We start from the raw sequence: 18,881 nt of genomic DNA on the forward strand, positions 1-18,881 counted from the left end.
TTTGGTCCATTTTTGCTTTGGCAGTGAGGAGTCAACACTGCATCCCATTAAATGTGAATGTATAGAGTGGAGAATATAAGTATGTACACAACTCTTGACATTGATCTGTTTTTTAACAAGTTTACTAAATGACAGTCACTGGCTTGACAATACTGAATGAAAAATACTGATTTTACACAGATTTTACAGTAAGGTTATGGTATGCTGCCAACAAGCAGTGTCACAAACATAGTCTAAAAAAACCCGGAGTTGCCCACAGCAGAGGCACACACCCTTTGCTCTTGTTTATTGAGAGAGAAAGCTTATATACTGTAGATTTGCTGAAGTTTAATAAATAAGATCAACTTATAATATATAAAACAATATAAACATTTATATGCTACATGCATATCATATAATTTAAAGTAATAATTTATATAGCAAAGAGATGCAGATTTATGTTCTTCCTATTTTCCTTGACAATGCGCACACACAGGAGGTGTCTATTCTTATCCATCTCCAGCCTACCAGTTTATTGTTTTCTGAAGTCAGTGCTCTAACATAAGTTTGGGATGTCTTGCATTGGGAGTTCCAGTGCTTGTCATCAATGCCACGGCAGCCATTTTTTACAGGCTTGGCTTCTTTACACCTTGTTTCATAAAAGTATTGCTTAACTGGAGAGTTGCCTGTTTTAATTTCTCCCAGCACAGTTACCTGGTGTCCTCTAATGTCAATTGCAGATGATTTGTCCGTGACCCATAAACTTTCACTGTCACAGACAGAATATTCCCCTCGGTGGCTCCTGTGCTCTGCGTACCTTTTCCGCCGGGAGGTTCTGTTCAACATCACTGAATTTCCAATATAATCCTCTGTGAGGTACAGCGGTGGCGGTTCCAGAGGTGTGTTGTCACTCAAGAGGACTCGGGGAGAGTTGTAGCGTCTCTGCTGCCTTAAGAGGTCTGTATCCATTGACATAACTGGCTGGAAGTCTGATTTCACATTTTCATCTCCATCCATGTCTTCCTGAATGTCTCCTTTCTGCGCTGTGTTTTGATAGTTTTCCTTAATATCTACTATCTGCTTAGAAAGCTTGTTTTTCAAAATATCTGCCTGTATGAGTTTAATAATAAGAGAATTTATTGAATCTTCTGGCAAACTCCTTTGATCCATGTTGGTAGACTGGATGCCACGAAGATAAGCGAGAAATATCACATAAAAGAAGACGGACATCACCTTGTTCACCTGTAAGATCTGCAAAGAAACAGAAAGTCAACATAAAAACAATTATATAGGGAAGAAGCTGTAGATATGAAGACTTGGATTTGTTTTTAACGTCTTCTGCACGTTAGAGATACAGATAAGACATGTATTTTATTTTAGGATAATTTTCCATTATATTTTATACTTAATGTAACTATTTTCTGACCCTTTTTCAGAATTTCATCTACATCACTTTTCAGGATGACCTTACTTTTCCTATTTCCATGCATACTGGCAGATACGTCAGTTAGGTCCTTTCTCTACAGAAGTAGGAGGGAAAGTATTGTCAAAGGAAAAGGATGTAGTCAAGCAGCAAAACGAGGTTTCTTATATTTTGAACTTCAGAAAGTTCAGAATAGTTAGACTTCTGTAATACAAGTGAGAAGTTGAGATGGATCTACAGACCATTTTGCACTGGTTGTTTGCAGGGTTGGGGCCTATTTTTTATTATTTTTAATGAAGTTCCTTTATGACATTTATATGAAGTGGAACAAAATTGACTGTAGTTAGAAATATTCAAGGATAGATGGAGAACCTCCACTCCCACTCCAAAACTAAAGAAACTTCTTCAAAAAGATCAAAATTAACTCAAGATCAAGATTTTGAAAACTGGACCTAAAAATATTCTTCTTCTCTTTACTGTACTTCACCACAAACTGCTCTATATGAATTTTTGTGATGACCTTGTAAGTGCAGTTTCATAGAATCACAGGATCACAAAATGCTAGGGTTTGGAAGGGACCTCTGAAGATTAACTAGTCCAATCCTCTGCTAGAGCAGGATCACCTAGAGTAGGTCACACAAGAATGCTTCCACACGGGTTTTGAATGTCTCCAGAGAAAGAGACTCCACAACCTAACTGTTCAGCCTGTTCCAGTGCTCTGTCACCCTCACAGTAAAGAAGTTTTTCCTTATGCTTAAGTTAAACCTCCTGTGTTCCAGTTTGTGACCATTGAACCTTGTCCTGTCACTAGGGACAACCAAGAAGAGCCTGGTCCCATCCTCCAGACCACTGTCCTTTAGATATTTATAAGCATTAATAAGATTCCCCCTGAGTCTCCTTTTCTCCAGGGTAAACAGACCCAGCTCTCTCAGCCTTTCTTCATTTGGGAGGAAAGGGTAAATCTTTCTGACATCCTGTTGGTGTAGTTGAAAACTGTGAGCACTCATCTAAAGAGATGAATATTAATATTAAAACATGAGATACATATTTTGTATTTGCACTTATATTTAAGTGAAATTGATTTTTAGTGTAAAATACTAAATCATGAAAGCAAAACATAACTTCAAAGCACACTGGTTTTAATGAAATTTTTGCACAAGTAGTGAATTAAAGGAGAAAATATTGAACTCATGTCAGAGCACTCTCATACCATGTGAAAAGCCCTGGCTGTAGTACTGCTTGAAGTGACTCAAAACGGTCTTGAACTTTATTTTCCTGTATTGCAAACATGTCCACTATGTGTCAGACCACTAGCACTCTGGAATGAAGGCACAGAGTTACAGAACACAGAACAGATGGAGCTGGAGGGATCCTCAGGAGATCATATAGTCCAATCCCACTGCTCAAAGTAGGGTCAACTAGAGCAGGTTGCACAAGGCACTGCACAGTCAAGTTTTGAATATCTCCATGGATGCACACTCCACAACCCTTCCTGTAAACCTGTTCCAGGGTATGACCAACCCCATAGTAAAAAGAAACCAAACCAAACTAAACCAAACCAAACCAAACCAACCCAACTCCACAAAAAAACCAGCCAAACAAACAAAAAAAACCCAACCCCAACTCATATTTCAGTATTATTTCCTATATCTCAATTTGTGCCCATTGCCTCCTGTCCTTTCTTGGGACACCCTCAAGAAGAGCCTGGCTCCATCTACTTTTTTACTCCCCCTCCATCAGGTATTCCTACACTTTGACAAGATCCTCCTGAGCCTTCTCTTCTCCACGCTGAACAGCCCCAGCTCTCTCAACCTCTCCTCATATGACAGATGCCCCAGTCCCTTATGGGCTCACTCTTGTGTATCCTTGTCTCTCTTGTACTGGGGAGCTCAGTACTGAACACAGCACACCAGATGTGGCCTCACTAAGTTGAAAGGAAAGATCCCCTCCCTCAACCTGCTGGTAGCTCTCTGGGTACTCCCTTACCTAGAAGAAACTGCAAAGAAATCAGACATCTCACACAGAAAATTTTCCACTTCTTCAAATTACCATTTTCCGTTTAAAAAGGCAAACCATTTTCTATTTCCGAAGAGAAAGAAAAAAAGTTTTACTGGGGAATCCTCTAACCACTCTAATAAGCAAAACTCCTTTTAGCAACAGTGAGTACCCACTTCGTAGTTTGGAACTGCAGCAAAATCAGAGCTACCCTGTGTGGATGTGTGATCTGTCCTTTTATGGACAAGAAATGTGTTTTCTTCATTCTCAGTTTGTCACAGTATGAGTTCACCTAAATCTAGACTGTTGCTTGCAGCAATATTATGCTTTGGAAAAAAAAATCTAAGATTTTCAGTTACCATACAATTACTGTCATACTTAAACAAATACTGACTTAACACAGACGGATCTCAGAGCCTAGACTGTGCTGTATAAAAAGACCTCTTCCTGTGCAGCTTGGTCTTTCCTCAGTAAATTATATGTTTTTAAAAGCAGTAAAAACATTATAAAACAAATGTCATTCATCAGATTCTTACTGCTAACACATACACAGTATGACACACAAGTCCATAGGATGGTGACCAAAGCTCTGACAATGCTCAGCTCAAAAGCTGAAAGCATTATTCATGCCAACATGCAGCTGCATATAATCACTAGTCTGCTTAGTTTCAAAACTAAGTGGCACTAGCAAAATACACAAGTTGGAGCAGGTGATGAGGTGGGAAAAGTAAGACTGGAGTTCCTGCAGACTCTCTTTAATATCATGCTGCACACAAAAAGGGTAAGCAAGAGACCTCAGAATTAGAGCAGTTCAAGTAAACTGTTTTTCTCACCCATGGAAGAATCCATTAGTGGAAAAAAAATGTTTAAAAATACTTTTATGAACCTAATGCAAAATGCCTCATTGATTTAGTGGGAAGGGTAAAACTACTCTGAAATTTGACTTGTTTAATTTGTAGCTGGTGAATTATTTGCTGCAAAAATGAAAATGTTTCAGAACCAATCTTTACATTTTTCGGGGATGGTTTTTGGGTGCAAAATTAGGAAAGAAAATGCAAATGTTTGATGAGATTAGAGCTTTCAGGGAGTTCCTTCAAGACAGTTCACCTAGGAGATTCATAAGTGAGGAGATTAATAAGTTCAGAAATTCCAGTCCGTGACTTGAAATCGTCAGGCTGCCTGTGAAGTTCAACACCTCAGAATATGCCTAAGGCACTATTCTAGCTAGAAGAAATGGACATGACTGAAGCTGGTTTGTGGCTTTGGCTGTATTTAGAGTATAAGACACATTAAAGGTGCATTGGTTTGCAGATGTGGAGAGTATTGCTTCTGATAAATGGCTCTTGGCCCAAAATGGAAATTTGTGTCTGTCAAAATTGAGGATAATTTGCATTTTGTACTACTTTTTTTTTTTTTTTTTGTAAACCAATAAACCAGTACAAAGGACAGAAAAATGCAAAACATTGAAATGTCTGTTTTCATATTTTCAAAGAAAATCATGTGATGTTTCTGGACATGTTTCAAAACTTATACAATGTAATTCACAAAACAGAAGTGCTTACTCAATATAGTAAGTGACCATATAACGAGTAAGTTATCTATAGAGGAGACTTGTGTTCAATGGCAAGATCTCAACAGAGACATTGTGTCAAAGAGAAGACTGACCTAACTTCCAAGCTCCTGGGGCACAGTCTAGTATGGAACTTAGCAGAAGCTACTCCAGTACAAGTAGCAACAGCTCCTTCTCCAGCCTTTTGCAGGATGGTATAAAAATGCCCCAACAATTTAGCGCCTTACATGAATTCTGTTCTCTCATTAAAAATTTTTGAAATTTAAATGATTAATTTAAGGTAGCAAGATAGATTTTGTTCAAGCCAAACTTTTTCTAGCTAGCTGATGATTGTGAGATATTTTTGTTGTTCATCAAGGTTCTTCCTGAGATTTTCCACGTGTAAATCCCTGAGAAGGTTCATTTTAGCTGTTTGTGGACTGTTTGCAGTCAAATAAATGCGATGAATGGTCCTAGAAATGGACACACTACTAATTACACTCCTACAGGAAGTACAAACTAGATTACCGTATTTAGGGCTTGAGCCTATGTCCCAGATAGGTATAGGAAAGCATTTCCATGATGACCTCAGAACAAGAGCACAGCCCAGAAGCATGCTCTCTAGTTCAGTATCAGCTGAAGTAATGTTGTTACATACAAATAGAGGAGACCATAAATGGTGACTGCTTCTACTTAATTTCTGCCTGATATATGATTGTGCTAGAATATTAACACTGGTATCTGAGCTCAGTTTCCACAGGCTTTCAGGTCAGCTGTGACACACATCCTTGTCAATATTAAGGTGTATTATGACACATGACTTAAATGTGTCTTCAGTATAAATTATACATAATGACACATCCACTTGAACCAGTATAACCATCTTATGGTACAGTATCTACTACATACGTGTCCTAGAAGCCATGCAGTTGTAGAACAGTTCAGATAACATGAATCCAGAAGGATTGATCCAGTACTTTCTCTGGATTCACATCAAAAGGTATATCTTGTTGACCTACCTGTTTATGCTGAGCTCATAATTAGACTGGGGTCCCAGTGGCTGGACATAATGGTAGATTACTGGTCTCACTTCATGCCTTGTGCCACGAAGACAGCAGGCAATTACCTAGGGCAAGCATTAGCAGCCTGATACATTAGCTGCTAGGATATCCATCCCATTTTCTGTCTCTCTCCTCTTGTGTCACCTTATTCCTTTTCTATTCTGTATATTGGGAGGGTTGCTGACATATTCCAGAAAGCTGCTTTTCCTGAGCTGCTGAGAAGCCTTGGAACAGCTCTGCTTTTGTGCTGGGCTCTTCTGTGTGCCTTTCTAGATGTTGAGATGCATCTTTGATGCTTCGAGCTCTTGACAGAGGTAAGTAAAAAGAGGATAGAGGGTACACGGCTCTCAAATCAGCCTTTAAATGTGTTTAGGGAACACTCTGTTATGTGCAATTTGGAAAAGCACTGGACATCAAAGTAGGAAGACATACTAGTCTCTTTGAATTGGTCCCTTTGCACAGTGGTAGTGCCTCCTTATTCAAAATTACTACCCTGGCTTTCAAAAGCAATTGCTAACATGACAACAAAAGCAAAGATCTTTCAGGAACAAAGAGTAGAACTAAGTGATAACTAAGCATTATGAATGATCCAGAAAGTTTGTGGGAGCATGTATCAGAACATAGCAGAAAAACCATCATATCTTTGTAATACAGACCAGGTCATTAATTTGCACTAAATAAGTTTGACTTAGAGATTGCTGACATTTGTGGCACAATGGGTAAAAAAAAGCATCATAGGAAAAATATGCTTAAGCATGGCAAAGTTTGATCTTTGAACTGAAGCTTAGTCTCATTCTATTTTAATGGTTTGTATTCCTGCCTATCACTGTGGTGTTGGAAGGGTAATAATGCTGTCTAATTTAGGTGTCTCAGGGAAGGCCTAAATCTAAGAGAGGTAGATAAGCTTACCTATTGCTTCCATCAATAAATTAAATCCCAAATAGACTCTGGCAAGCAACTTTCTGCTCTTTTCAGATGCAACACTCTACAGTATGTTGGAAAGCTTTGGGGCTTTTGTTTTGGTGTTTTTTGTTTGTTTATTTTTTTGTTGTGGTGATTTTTAAAAAAATATTGCTTTATTTTGATCAGTCTCTGAACAGTCTACACAGCTGAAGAGCCAAGTGGCATTTAATATGTTCTGGGAAAATAATGAAATTCTAGTAGTGTGAGATACTGCTTAAGTATTTACTTTAAAGTCATTGCTAAAAGGAACTGGAGTAGAAAGAAAAGTGACTGGTGAATTTTACATTCAGGGTTGCAATGCCCAACATGATTTATGTAAGTCAGCTTGAAGTATTTGCCACATTCTGAAAAAATTTAAAGCAGCTTGTGTTCTTTAGACTGAGCAACTAATGATCATTTGTGGTGGCTGACAGCTTATTCGGGCTTTTGCCAAAGATGACAGTGTAATTATTCTTATTGCTTGCTAAGCAGCGTTTTCACAAACTCACAAGTAGCAGAATGCCCTGTTGATTCTCTCATCCTAATAACTATGTTGAAAAGAAATGCAACCCTTCTTCTCTGTGTTTAGGGGGACAGTGAAAAGGTGTAGAACAAGAAAAATACCACTGCATTCTGAAAATTCAGAAAGATGGGATTACAAAATATTTGCACATGAAAATTTGCACTGTATTTCAAAATAGTAATCAACTATTTCTATAATGTGTGCCTGCAGAAGGATTTATTAAGGTAGATTGCTGCAGAGTGCTGAATGCCCCTAGAGACATTATGATCCTCCTGAACATTTCCACTTCTCAAAATATGGAAATTTCAACACATACAGATTGAAGCTAAAACTTTAGCAAGAGCCAGACCCACTAAGAAGCCTAAGAATTCAGAGACAAAAATCAAGTGGGATTGAACTATAGCAGCTTTAAGTATTAACCTTCCCATCCTTGGGGCCAAGCAAACTGTAAGTTAGAGTGAAGGAATTTGAAACTAATGCATTCCTCCCACAGATGGGCTGAGGAGAACAGCTACACACCGTAGCTGAGGATAAGGGCACCAAAGTTTCTCAAGTCAGTTGCTTTTAATCATGCATTACTCAAGGACATTTTCAAAAGAGAAGACATGTCTGAGCACTGAGCCCCAATAGCCTCCAGTGAACAGTATATACCTAATCTTTTATGGAAATAGAGTTCAGCCTACTGAGTCACTGACATTTCCATTTCCTCTTTAAATGTCCAGCTGAGCAAAGCACAGCAACAGCTGTACACCCAAGTACGAAAAGCTCATCTACACTTTGAAACAGCCTACAATACTGTTTGTGATTACTATTGTGACCGTGACCCTGCTAGTCATTGAGGAAAGCTTTCTGAACTGGTGACATCTTTCTTAGGGACAGTTCTGTGACCGTACATCTGCTTCAAGGAGCAATCTGTTTTCCTAACAGCTAAATGCACTCTGCAGAACTGTGGCAATATCAGTTCATTTCAGGCACAGTGGATTGCAATGGCATGTGTGTCTACATTTGATCTTCCACAAATACATCGTTTTAGAGATCAAAATGTGATTGCCTTACACATACCTGCCTGTTTCCAAACGAAAGGTCAGGAGCAGTTCCTCTCTGCTTACCTCACTACTTGGAACAGCAGCTGCTTCTCACACCCTGTGCAAAGTTAACTCTGTTAGGTTTTGGCCTCACACCTTCCTCCCCTGCCACTGACATTGCCTGGAGTTCTGGGCACTCGAGACCTCCCTGGAGACATTTGACACTCCCCAGCATCCTCTAGCAATCCCACCAAGGGACTCGACTATTACTGTCAGGTACAATATCAACCACACTAGCTGCATCCACAGGTTTATAATCAACTACAGCAATAAGTAGGCTTTCCTCAGTCAGAACTAGATATTTTTCTGTTTTAATTCCTTTCCTCACTGATATTTTTGTCACATATTTACACCTGTCTGTCTCTGCCCCAACTGTACAATTTTACATTAACCAGTTGACTAATTCATCTGTGTATTGAGAAGGTCAGTGCAAGGGTTTGGAAGGCTGGATTCCCAGTTTCTCTGATTTGTTAGAGGAGTTCGGTCAAGTCAAATTCTCTGTTCAGTACTTTCTACATGTGAAAAATAAGAAATGCTGTAAAATGGTGTTGGGGTTTTATTACCCTAGATAAATACCCTGACATCCTTTGCTTTCTCCCACAAAGAGCTGGCTGTTGTTGTCCTACGAAGAGAGCAAAAGTAAAGATTTCTCTTCTCCACACAAGGCACAATAGCACTGCAGTACGATGTCCTGCATGCTTCATGGGACGTGCCTGTCTGTTTTGAGAGTAATGAAGCATCTTAACAAATATATTTCCATAAATGTTCTTAGTGTAAATCATCCTCTGTTTCCTTTTCTCGTGTCACTGATATTTGAACTGTCCATAAGCATCTATCTTGGTTTATACTGACAAAGTAGGAAGTCTGCCATTGTTCCCATTTTAAAGAGTAACTGGAATACACAGAAGTCAGATGATGTTTGCAAGATCCATGTAGGTATTCTGCTGTAAGTTGGGGAGCACTGCCTGGATCGGGAAAGCTCATCAGGAATGCTGAATGGAAGTTTGATTGATCAATGCCAGATATGAAATGTAAGGAAATAAAAACAATGCCACCTGAGACGAGCAGTCAGCTGCATCTTAGTCATGTCAAAGACTTAAAGCCACAGTTAGGTAAACAATTTCCACAAAAGCTGATGTATTTCTACATATTATTTGCTGTTGTACCTCTGAAAACTGTCCAAAGTAACAAGAAATCTAAAGGTCATATCCTTAGCTAAATAAATAAATAAATTCCAATGACTTAACTAGACTTGTGCTAATTTTACAAAAACAGGAGATTTGTCTAGAGCTTTGCACTTGCCTCTTTTTTTATTGGGGTTTTTCTTGTTGGTTTTGTTTTGTTTTGTTTTGTTTTTGTTTTTTGGTTTTTTGAGAAGTCATTTACAAACAGAAGAATAAGAAAGCACTAGAACTAAATAATGGTAGTGGATAATTTAAGCTGATAAACTGTTATCTTTTCATTACTGTTTGTTAATAACAGCAGGGCCAAGCAACAACCAAATTAAATTTGCAGCTGAATTTGGAGGGGATGCAAACAGCAGTGACCAAAGAGAAATACAATCCCTTCTGGGGAGATGGAGACATAAAATATTGGCAAAAATTACAAAATGAAAGTCATTGTAGAAATTACAAGCCAGCGTGCCGCAGGAATAGTGTTATTAAGCAACGATATGCAAATGGGAAAAGAAATTTAGAAAGGGGCAATACCTGATCAGACCCAGGAATGAACTAAAACTTTGAAAAGGCACAGTATTTAATAAATGCAAATACTGAGGCATTGCATTTCAGAGCTAGGAAGGAATTGCCACTTTTTGTGGCAACAGAAAAATCAGGAAAGCTGCTTGAAAGTTGGAAGGTATTGTCATACAAAAAGAAAATTAAGAAAGAGCAGCAAAAAATACTATAAAGGTTGTATAACTGACCTTTGAGGAAATTGCCTTGAATGTGCAGGCCTTTGCTATGAGGTGACAGAACAGGCATGACAGAAAACGTAGTGCAAAGATCTGGAAAGCGTAAGCACTGGTGAAAGAGAGCATTCACTTTAGGGTGGGGCAAAGGAGTGCAATCAGGAAAAAAGGTATTAAGCTAGGGAAAGGGAAGTTAGGCTGACCATCAAAAGCAGTTTTCAAGCTCTGCAAGATGTTTGTAACAAGCCCAAAGCCACACCAAAGAGGTCTGGTTTCATGTTTCGTTGCAGCCCTGAAACTCCAAGTCTTTTTTAAAAACAGTTTGAAGATCCATTAACCTTTCAAGTCAACCTAGACCTAGTTTGGCTCAACCAGGGCTGATTAATTGTTTTGTATTAAAGTCAGGCAATAGTTGCAGTTTTTTTGCCAGAGAGATATTTTGAGAGCTTAAGCTCTCAATAATTCAAGTTGAGAGCAATCTTCCAGATGAAACTCACTTCTTTCACTTCTCCACAATTCTGAGGGGTTCAAGCCTGGCTTCTGGATAGATAAGAGGCATGAGCTTATTTGGTGTAGCCTTCTGGAAAGAGCAAAGGAAGCCATGGAAAGGGTTAAGGTGAAGTGGTTCACTTTTATAACAGAATGTTCTCTATTTTTAAATGCCAGAGGTACATTTTCTCTAACTCGGTAGCAGAAGGAGAAAGGGAAGTACCTCTCAGATTATCAGAACTTTGTCCCTCTCCTGTTAGGCTATGAAAAAGTATGTTTCTAGAGACCCTGTGATGTAGGATGGTCTGATGAGTTTTTACATTTACATTCCCACTGTACAACCCATTTTGTGGGAAATTTTTGGTATACAAAAAAAAATATAGAAAAAAAATTAAGATATTTTGAAACCACTATTTTTTAGTTTTTCTGATGTTAGGAAACGAAAGAGGAAAACTTTCAAACTGTGAACTTCAAGATCATTATTTTGCTGGATTTTACATTGAAAAGGGTTTCTATTTTGTTTTTGTTCAGAATCTGAAAACCTCTTCTCTTTTTTAATGCCTTCTAATTTCTTTTTCCTTTTATGAAGTAAAGAAACCATTGAAATGAAGCAAGCAAACAGAAGACAAGGCTTACTGCTCCAAAAATCTTAGAGTTTCAATGTGGAAAACCTTGCAGCCCTAAACCTAGTTTACAGGTACAGACAACACACACCCACAAGGAAACAGAATACAGTAACTGGGAATGCTAGTTAGAAATGGAACGAGCTTTTGTTTAGTTAGAATTAAAAAGTAATTCTGAAGTTAACATTCGAGATTTCTGTTGAAAAAAAAAGCATTTCTTTGGTTTTCTGACAGCTCTACTGTGACTCTTGGATACAGATGTTTGCCTTGAGAGTAGGAAAAGGATGTTAGGGCAACACTGCCTCATAAGAGGCCCAGTCAAACTTTTAAGGTACCATTTGCTTAGAAAGAACAGCACTGCTGCTTGAGAGCTTCTCCTAAGCACTCAGTATGAGTCTTGCTGCACCTCCACATGCAGTGTACTGTCACCTCAGATGTGCTCCATGGCACTAGGTTTGCCATGGCATGAGAGGTTTGGCGGGGAAATCCTTTTTCATTTAATCCAAAACTGTTCCTGTATTTGCTTAGCAAAAGCCCATGACTCCAGCTTTCTTTAAAGCCATCCAGAAATACATCCATGGCCACTTCATGAATCGAAATCTGCTTTCTGAATTGTCTCTCCCTGTTCCTTAAAGGTTCACTAACCCTCAAATAGACAAGTCTTGTTAGACTTACACGTGCAAAATATCTGATGCGGAATCCTCAGAAGCAGGACTGCAGGCCTAATACAAATACTTTAAAACCACCAGTAGGACCTCACTGAATTCAGCATGAATTGGATAAAGCTTTTGAACAATAAAGGTAATGTGGACCAGTGGAACAGGCTGTCCAGAGAGGTTGTGGAGTCTCTTTCTCTGGAGACATTCAAAACCCGCCTGGACATGTTCCTGTGTGACCTGGTCTAGGTGATCCTGCTCTGGCAGGGGGTTGGACTGGATGATCTTTTGAGGTCCCTTCCAACTCCTAACATTCTCTGATTCTGTGACTAGATACAGCTGATGGTCGATCCTTATTTTATCATACATGCAGCATGGAACTGAATTGTTTGCATCAGGACCATAGTAAGAAATTAACATTGCAGTATATAATTTATACCTTTTCCACTGTCTTTGCACAGGTGCAGTATTTTGCTCACAACAAGCTTAAAATCATATTTTTAAAGTTACTCTTATAGAAAAGGAGTCCTGTAATTCTGATAAAACAGAGATAAGTGTTTTTGGGGAAAAACGTAAAGTGAAAATTTTGCTGCTTTGCAAAAAAAATATAAGATTTAGGTTAAAAAAAGCTTGTATGTCTAAAACCTTGTCTATTTTGACAAGCTAAATAAACTGGCCTAATATGAGACATCACGTCTCCAAACAGCCTTGCTTTGTTTTACACTGTGAAATCATGACAGGTCTCCTAGAACTGCTCTCAGCTGTGCAGTAAGATCCCTGAATCCCTCTTATGGAGAAGAGCTCACAAATATAACGTATGTCCATGAAAGACTCAAGCTTTTTCCCACTGCGTCTGAATCTTTAAAAACACTATTGCCCATTTACAGTAAAAAGTAATTCTACTAATTGGCATTACTTTATAGCAAATTGTTTACATGTAGGCCTGTCCTGAGGGTAAAGACTGTTCCAGTAAATCTAGCTACTCTGCATTCTTTTCCTTGTAAAAATTTGCCTAAAGTGAAACTTTGCTTTTGAGTCCCCCAGTTCATCGATGTTCACGTGGATAAAATTTCCAGTATGCAGTTCTCCTCAAGACAGAGAAGTTTTCTAATTTTAAATCTCAGTTAATACTTTGTTGTGAGTTTCACTTTATTTAGGAGTTAATGCTTAAGCATGGTGGGAGTATTCTAGTCTAGCAGAGTGTATGATTTTTAAGCTTGTGAGTTCTCCCACTGAAATGTAGTTTTCTCACAAATTAAGCTCATAGTTGAATGCTCTGCTAAACTGCATCCAAAGTGTCTGCTAAATTGCAGAATCTAGCCCTCTCTTCTAAAGTCAAAACATGACCTCTGTGTTCTATTGTTGTAATGCAAGTTCTGCACCTCTGCCAGGTTCAAAATTCATCTTAAAACTGTCTTGATTTTTGGAAACCATGGTGCATTTTCTTATCTTTGAATCCAGATGCCATTTGCTGTTGATGCACAATGCCTCTCTCCTCCTTCTTGCCAAAAATCTTTGAAAAAAGACTTTTAGAAGTGGGAGTACTTTAACACATGCTGTCTCTTGCCAGGCATATGATCTCCAGATATTTGATAGAAAAGCAAGGTTTTACGTTGGACAAAAGAAGGAGACAAATGAGATGTAAAGCAGCTGGCCTTGCCTCTTCTTATGCAGTCAATAACTAGTATGTCCTTTTAGAAAATTTCTTACTGAAGAAAATCTGGTTATGAACATTTTTATCTATAGAAAGGCAGGAATAAATTAACTTTTAGGGTATGGTAACTACGATAGACACAGTAATTTTTTTAACAGACGTTTGTTCACCTCTTGTTGTATGCACACTTTATATGTTTCATGAAGGAATCCTATGGTCATCTGATTACCACAAAGCTTAGTTACATAATTGGATAATTGATTCACATGTTAGATATGATCTGTGGAGATGCTGTTGCAGGATTTTACACCTTTTGTTAGAGATCAAGTGTTCATTGTGTTAGAGGCAAGATATTGTGCTTGACCACACAACTTCCCTTACCAAAGCAGGTGCTGTGAGTGCATGAGAGCTAACAGAGGGTAAGGGAAGGCTGCTGGCAACCTCATTGCAGGTATGGCAATGCTGCAACATGAAACTTTTTTTTAAAATTAAGAGTTACTTTGTTGACTAAGTGCTTTTGCTGTTGATTTGCAGTTTGGAAGTTAAAGCCCAGACAGGTTATGTGAATTTTCCAAGTTTAAGGGAGGGCGAGGTTGTGAGAAAAAAGAATGAGAGAGTGGGCATTCCAAACTTCCTTTCATGAGGTCTCACTGTGGTTGGTTCTACCCACTGGACCAGCCTCTTCCTTCAGTTTTGTCCCAATGCTCTGCAGGCCTCAACCAAAGTCCATTGAGTCAGCTAGCCAAAATCAGAAATACTTCCATGTCATATTTATTCCTATTGAAACAGCAGAAAAGGGAAACAGTCCTTATTCTACTGAAATCAGAAGTAACATGGAAGCAAGCAGAGGGAGGAAAAAGGATGTGGAAAACATTGCCAAAGGTGTCCATGGCTGGCTCATGCAGAAGATCTCAGGTGCCTTGAGGAATTAAGAATATCTTGGAATCAGCCTTAAAGAAGGAGCAGGCCAAGGTAAATCGGCTGTAACAGTTCAGTAGTTTTCCCTAGGAACCAACAAACCAAACAAGGGAGAGATTTTTAATTCTGCACATAGGAAAACCTTGATCCTAGACTTCAATTTGCACAGTAGAAATTCCTGATTAAAAAGGAGCCAAATGCTATTGTGTTGTAGGAAATGGGAGAATTAGGGATGCTTACTTTGGATGATGGTGTAACTTTACAGTGTAACCTATACAAGGGGAGAGGCACAGCTGCATCTCCCCAGGAGCGGAGTATAGAATATATTGCGAGTCAGAGTCACAGTTCCTCCCTATCTTCCCTCCACCACCACATGCACTCTGCTCTGCTACAAGAGTGAATTACTTCATCTTTTTTTTTTTTTTCTTTTTTTTTTTTTGTGGAGCAGTTTACTCTCCCATGCTCCCAGCCAGCTTATTTGGCTAGTGAGGAAGCAGAGTGGGGTGAAGCTTGGGGTCTCTGCACTTCTGTCATCTTAACACTCCCTCTCCACCCACTTCCTCTCAGCAGGGAGTATTGGGTGAGCAGTCCCTGCTCTGTTTGCATGCAGGCAGAGTTGCATTGATCAAGCAAGCTGAACTTGAACAATCATGGGAGCTAAGCTGGGGGGAGAGGGAGGGACACTGCTCCCTCCCTCTTATATTTCTATCTGACTGGGCCTGCCAATGTGTGGTGAGTTTAACCTAGTAACTGTATCCTGTACAGATTGTGAGTCAAAGGCCCATGATAAAATGATACAGGATATTACCAGTACTAGAAAATAGGGGAGCATGTTCATGGAAACCTGTGAAAGACCAGCATCTTCCTAACCTGATTGCAGTCTGTTACTAGAAAATATGGAAGGAAGCCCATTCCAAAAACAAAACAAAACAATCACATCCTTAGGAACTTTTGGGAGGCAAACATATGGGGAAACTCTTTACTAAAGGTGAGAGGTCATTCAACATCTTGGGATAACTGGATGTAAATGGGATAATAAGTTCTCAGGCCTTTTTGACAATGGGAACACAAAGAGCTTTGCTGAGCTACAAGCAGAAGTAAAGGGCTTTTCCAATGGAAGGCAACTTTTCTTGTGCTGACACTGATGTAAAACCTACACATATTTGGAAATATCTTCTATGACCTCCTAGAAAAAAAGACAAAAAACACACATATATCTCTTTTTTTCTGTCCCATGCTCCCATCACCTCAACCTAAACCCACATCTCTGGGCCAAAAAGCAAATCAAGCCTCAGAAATATCTTCCTTGACCATGTCATGAAGGTCTCTTGTTAGTATACATATAGGGGTGCAGTTTGTGATTTCAAACTTTCAGTATAGCTTTGACAAATATATAGGTGAGTGGAAAGCAGAAGAGAATTCTGGCAGGTCAAGACTGTGGGACTCAGATCATCTGGACTATGGGAATCAATTGTATGTGCAGACGTTGGATTTACAGGAAAAGTACTGTGCTAGAATTATTTAGAAAAGATAAGACACATATTTTGAGACTGCTAGAAATTAAGGAATATTGTAAAGAACATTTATTGCCATTTAAAATTATTAAATTGTATTATGCTTGGAGAAAATAGTGTATATGCAACTCTTAAAAATTAAAGCTCAAGGCCAAATTCTGCTTTTGGTCATGCAGAAAGCAAGCAACTGTAGACTGCAGATATGTAGAGCTGCACATAACTGAGGTCATAATCTGGCATTGTGTCTGAGCTGGCTCAGTTTTCTAGTAAGCTAATGTCAATACTGATAAGTTGTTATGAAGAAACCCAACAGGGAATGAGTCAGGTGTTAATGCTCACGATCAACATGATTCCAAATAAATTGGAGGAATTTAAGAAACAATGCTGTGTCTTCTGATTAAGTTGTTTTTTTAGACTTAAAATAACTTTATTGACTTAAGTGTATACTAATTCAGATTTACCTTGGTACAAGTTGGAAGAAAATTTGACTCTGTGTTTAGAAGGCCTTCCATGACAGATCTCTAACAAAAGTCAAGGAATAAAGCACATGGAAACTTCTGAACCACAAGGTGTTAAAAGCAAACTATCATCTTCTCCTCTTTTATCTGTTCTATGAACAAGTTAAAACTAAGATCATAATTTCTCCACATTCTTTCCTTTCCCATAAATTTTGGGAGTCTATGCTGTGAAATGGAGTTATCTGTTTTGCTGGTTCAGATGCTCTACAGCTATGTGAAAAGAAGAAAATAACATTACTGCAAGAAAGGGGGCTACTTTGTCTACACTTTAATGAAAGGAATACTTTAAAAAGCAAAGTATCATTCCACAAAAATATATTGTAATTTCACTTCCTTCTTCCTAACCTGCAATTTTTGGCAGTGGAAAAGAGAGTTTTATTCACAGTATAAATCACAGAATCACAGAATATTAGGAGTTGGAAGGGACGTTGAAAGATCATTCAGTCCAACCCCGCTGCCAGAGCAGGATCATCAAGACCAGGTCACACAGGAACACGTCCAGGCAGGTTTTGAATGTCTCCAGAGAAGGAGACTCCACAACCTCTCTGAGTTGAGAAACAACAGTCTCTCAATAATCTTTTATTTGTTTCTAACTGAAGAGAAGCTTTCATACTACAATTAGGCCTTGGGTTCAAGATTTGAATTAAAGTTCTGGATTAATTTTCAATATTTTCCTTCAGTTTCAGTTCCAAAACCCCACAGTTGCATTAAGAAATGTTAAACCCTCACATCACTCAGGGTTAACCTTAAATCCCTTCCAGTGTGCACACTGAAGGCAAATATTCACCCTGGCTGTGCTGAGTAGTCTAAATAGTATTCTTTGTGTTAGGTGAGGTAAGTCTGCACTGCTGTCAATTAGCCATTCTCAGGATGTGATTGAAATCTGGTTTCTCCTACAGGCTGAAAGGATTCAGATGAGAGGTTGCAATTTTGGCCTGGTTTTGGCTTTTCTATTTTTCTACTTAGTTCAGTTCTTGAATGTGTCTTAAAAAAAATATGTTATATGTTGGCACTCAATATACAGTAATCAAAAAGCACTGTATCTCTTTAGCCCCATGTGTAATGCAGGAGAGAGTATCCAAAATACCTAACAGGGAGGTTGAGTAAGAACTTGCTCAAGGAACTCAAGTATGGCAGAACAGGATGAGCAGTATTCTCACAGACTGTCCATTGGCTTGTTCTGATGATTGCTTGCTGGTGTCTAATTCTAGACAGACTAAATAATGAGAACATTTTCAGGACATGAAGCTTTTCCAGATTTTTAAAAAGAATTAAAGTGCCCATTTTACATTAAAAAAGCTTCACACTCATAAAACTCCTAGTGAAAGCATAAGAGAATATGAAGAATGAAGATTTTAAACCATTACACATTGAAAGAAAATACACAGCCATTAACATTTTATTAGCTTTTGTCCTTTGTGTTCTGAGAAGGCAAAATTGCAGCCCTTTTAATGAAAACAAAACAAAGTCCCAGAAACACAACAGTCAGGAAGGGGGAAAGTATTAAAAAGAATGCTTATCATAATTTCTCTTCAGCACATGGATAATGGTTGACTATCCTAAATAAATACATAAATAGATATGAACTGTATTACTTTTGATGCTTCCATGGCTTGAAATTTCTTTATGCAGTTCCTTCTTGTTTTCTTTCTTGAAAACATTCATGTTCCTTGCTTTAGTTACTCTTTAGGGTAACATGTTCCATATGTCACATAGGCTTTGTATGAAATAGTTTAGACTAAATTCCCTTTTCATCCCCATGACCTAATTTTAAGGTCTTACTACTATGTAGGACTAATCTGGATCGGTTTGATCAGACCCTCCTATTTTATAGATGTTATTTAACTCACCACAACTTTCTTCCCCTTTCCATAACAATAAGCCAAACCAAGACTTTCTTTGTAATTGTTGTTATTACAGACTTCCTTAAATTCTGCATCTAATTGGACAGTGCTCTCTGACTCAGTTCATTATTATACTACTTGCTTTCATTCAAGTGAATTTTTAAAGTAATGCAACACAGAAGCTTATTCTTTTTTTATT

The 18,881-nt window shown here is 38.4% G+C and overlaps 1 protein-coding gene across 1 annotated transcript in view; it reads right to left on the minus strand.

Annotated features, from left to right (window-relative positions):
• Nucleotides 1–191: 191 nt before the first annotated feature.
• NTF3 (neurotrophin 3) overlaps nt 192–18,881 on the minus strand; it is a 53,722-nt gene continuing 35,032 nt past the window's right edge. The window contains exon 2 of the mRNA XM_010186781.1: nt 192–1,230. Within this exon, the coding sequence (XP_010185083.1) occupies nt 436–1,230 (795 nt within the window). The 3' untranslated portion in view covers nt 192–435. The remainder of the gene's footprint in view (nt 1,231–18,881) is intronic.

The sequence above is a fragment of the Mesitornis unicolor genome, unplaced genomic scaffold, assembly GCF_000695765.1.
Source record: "Mesitornis unicolor isolate BGI_N332 unplaced genomic scaffold, ASM69576v1 scaffold6586, whole genome shotgun sequence".
NCBI classification, from domain to species: Eukaryota; Metazoa; Chordata; class Aves; order Mesitornithiformes; family Mesitornithidae; genus Mesitornis; species Mesitornis unicolor.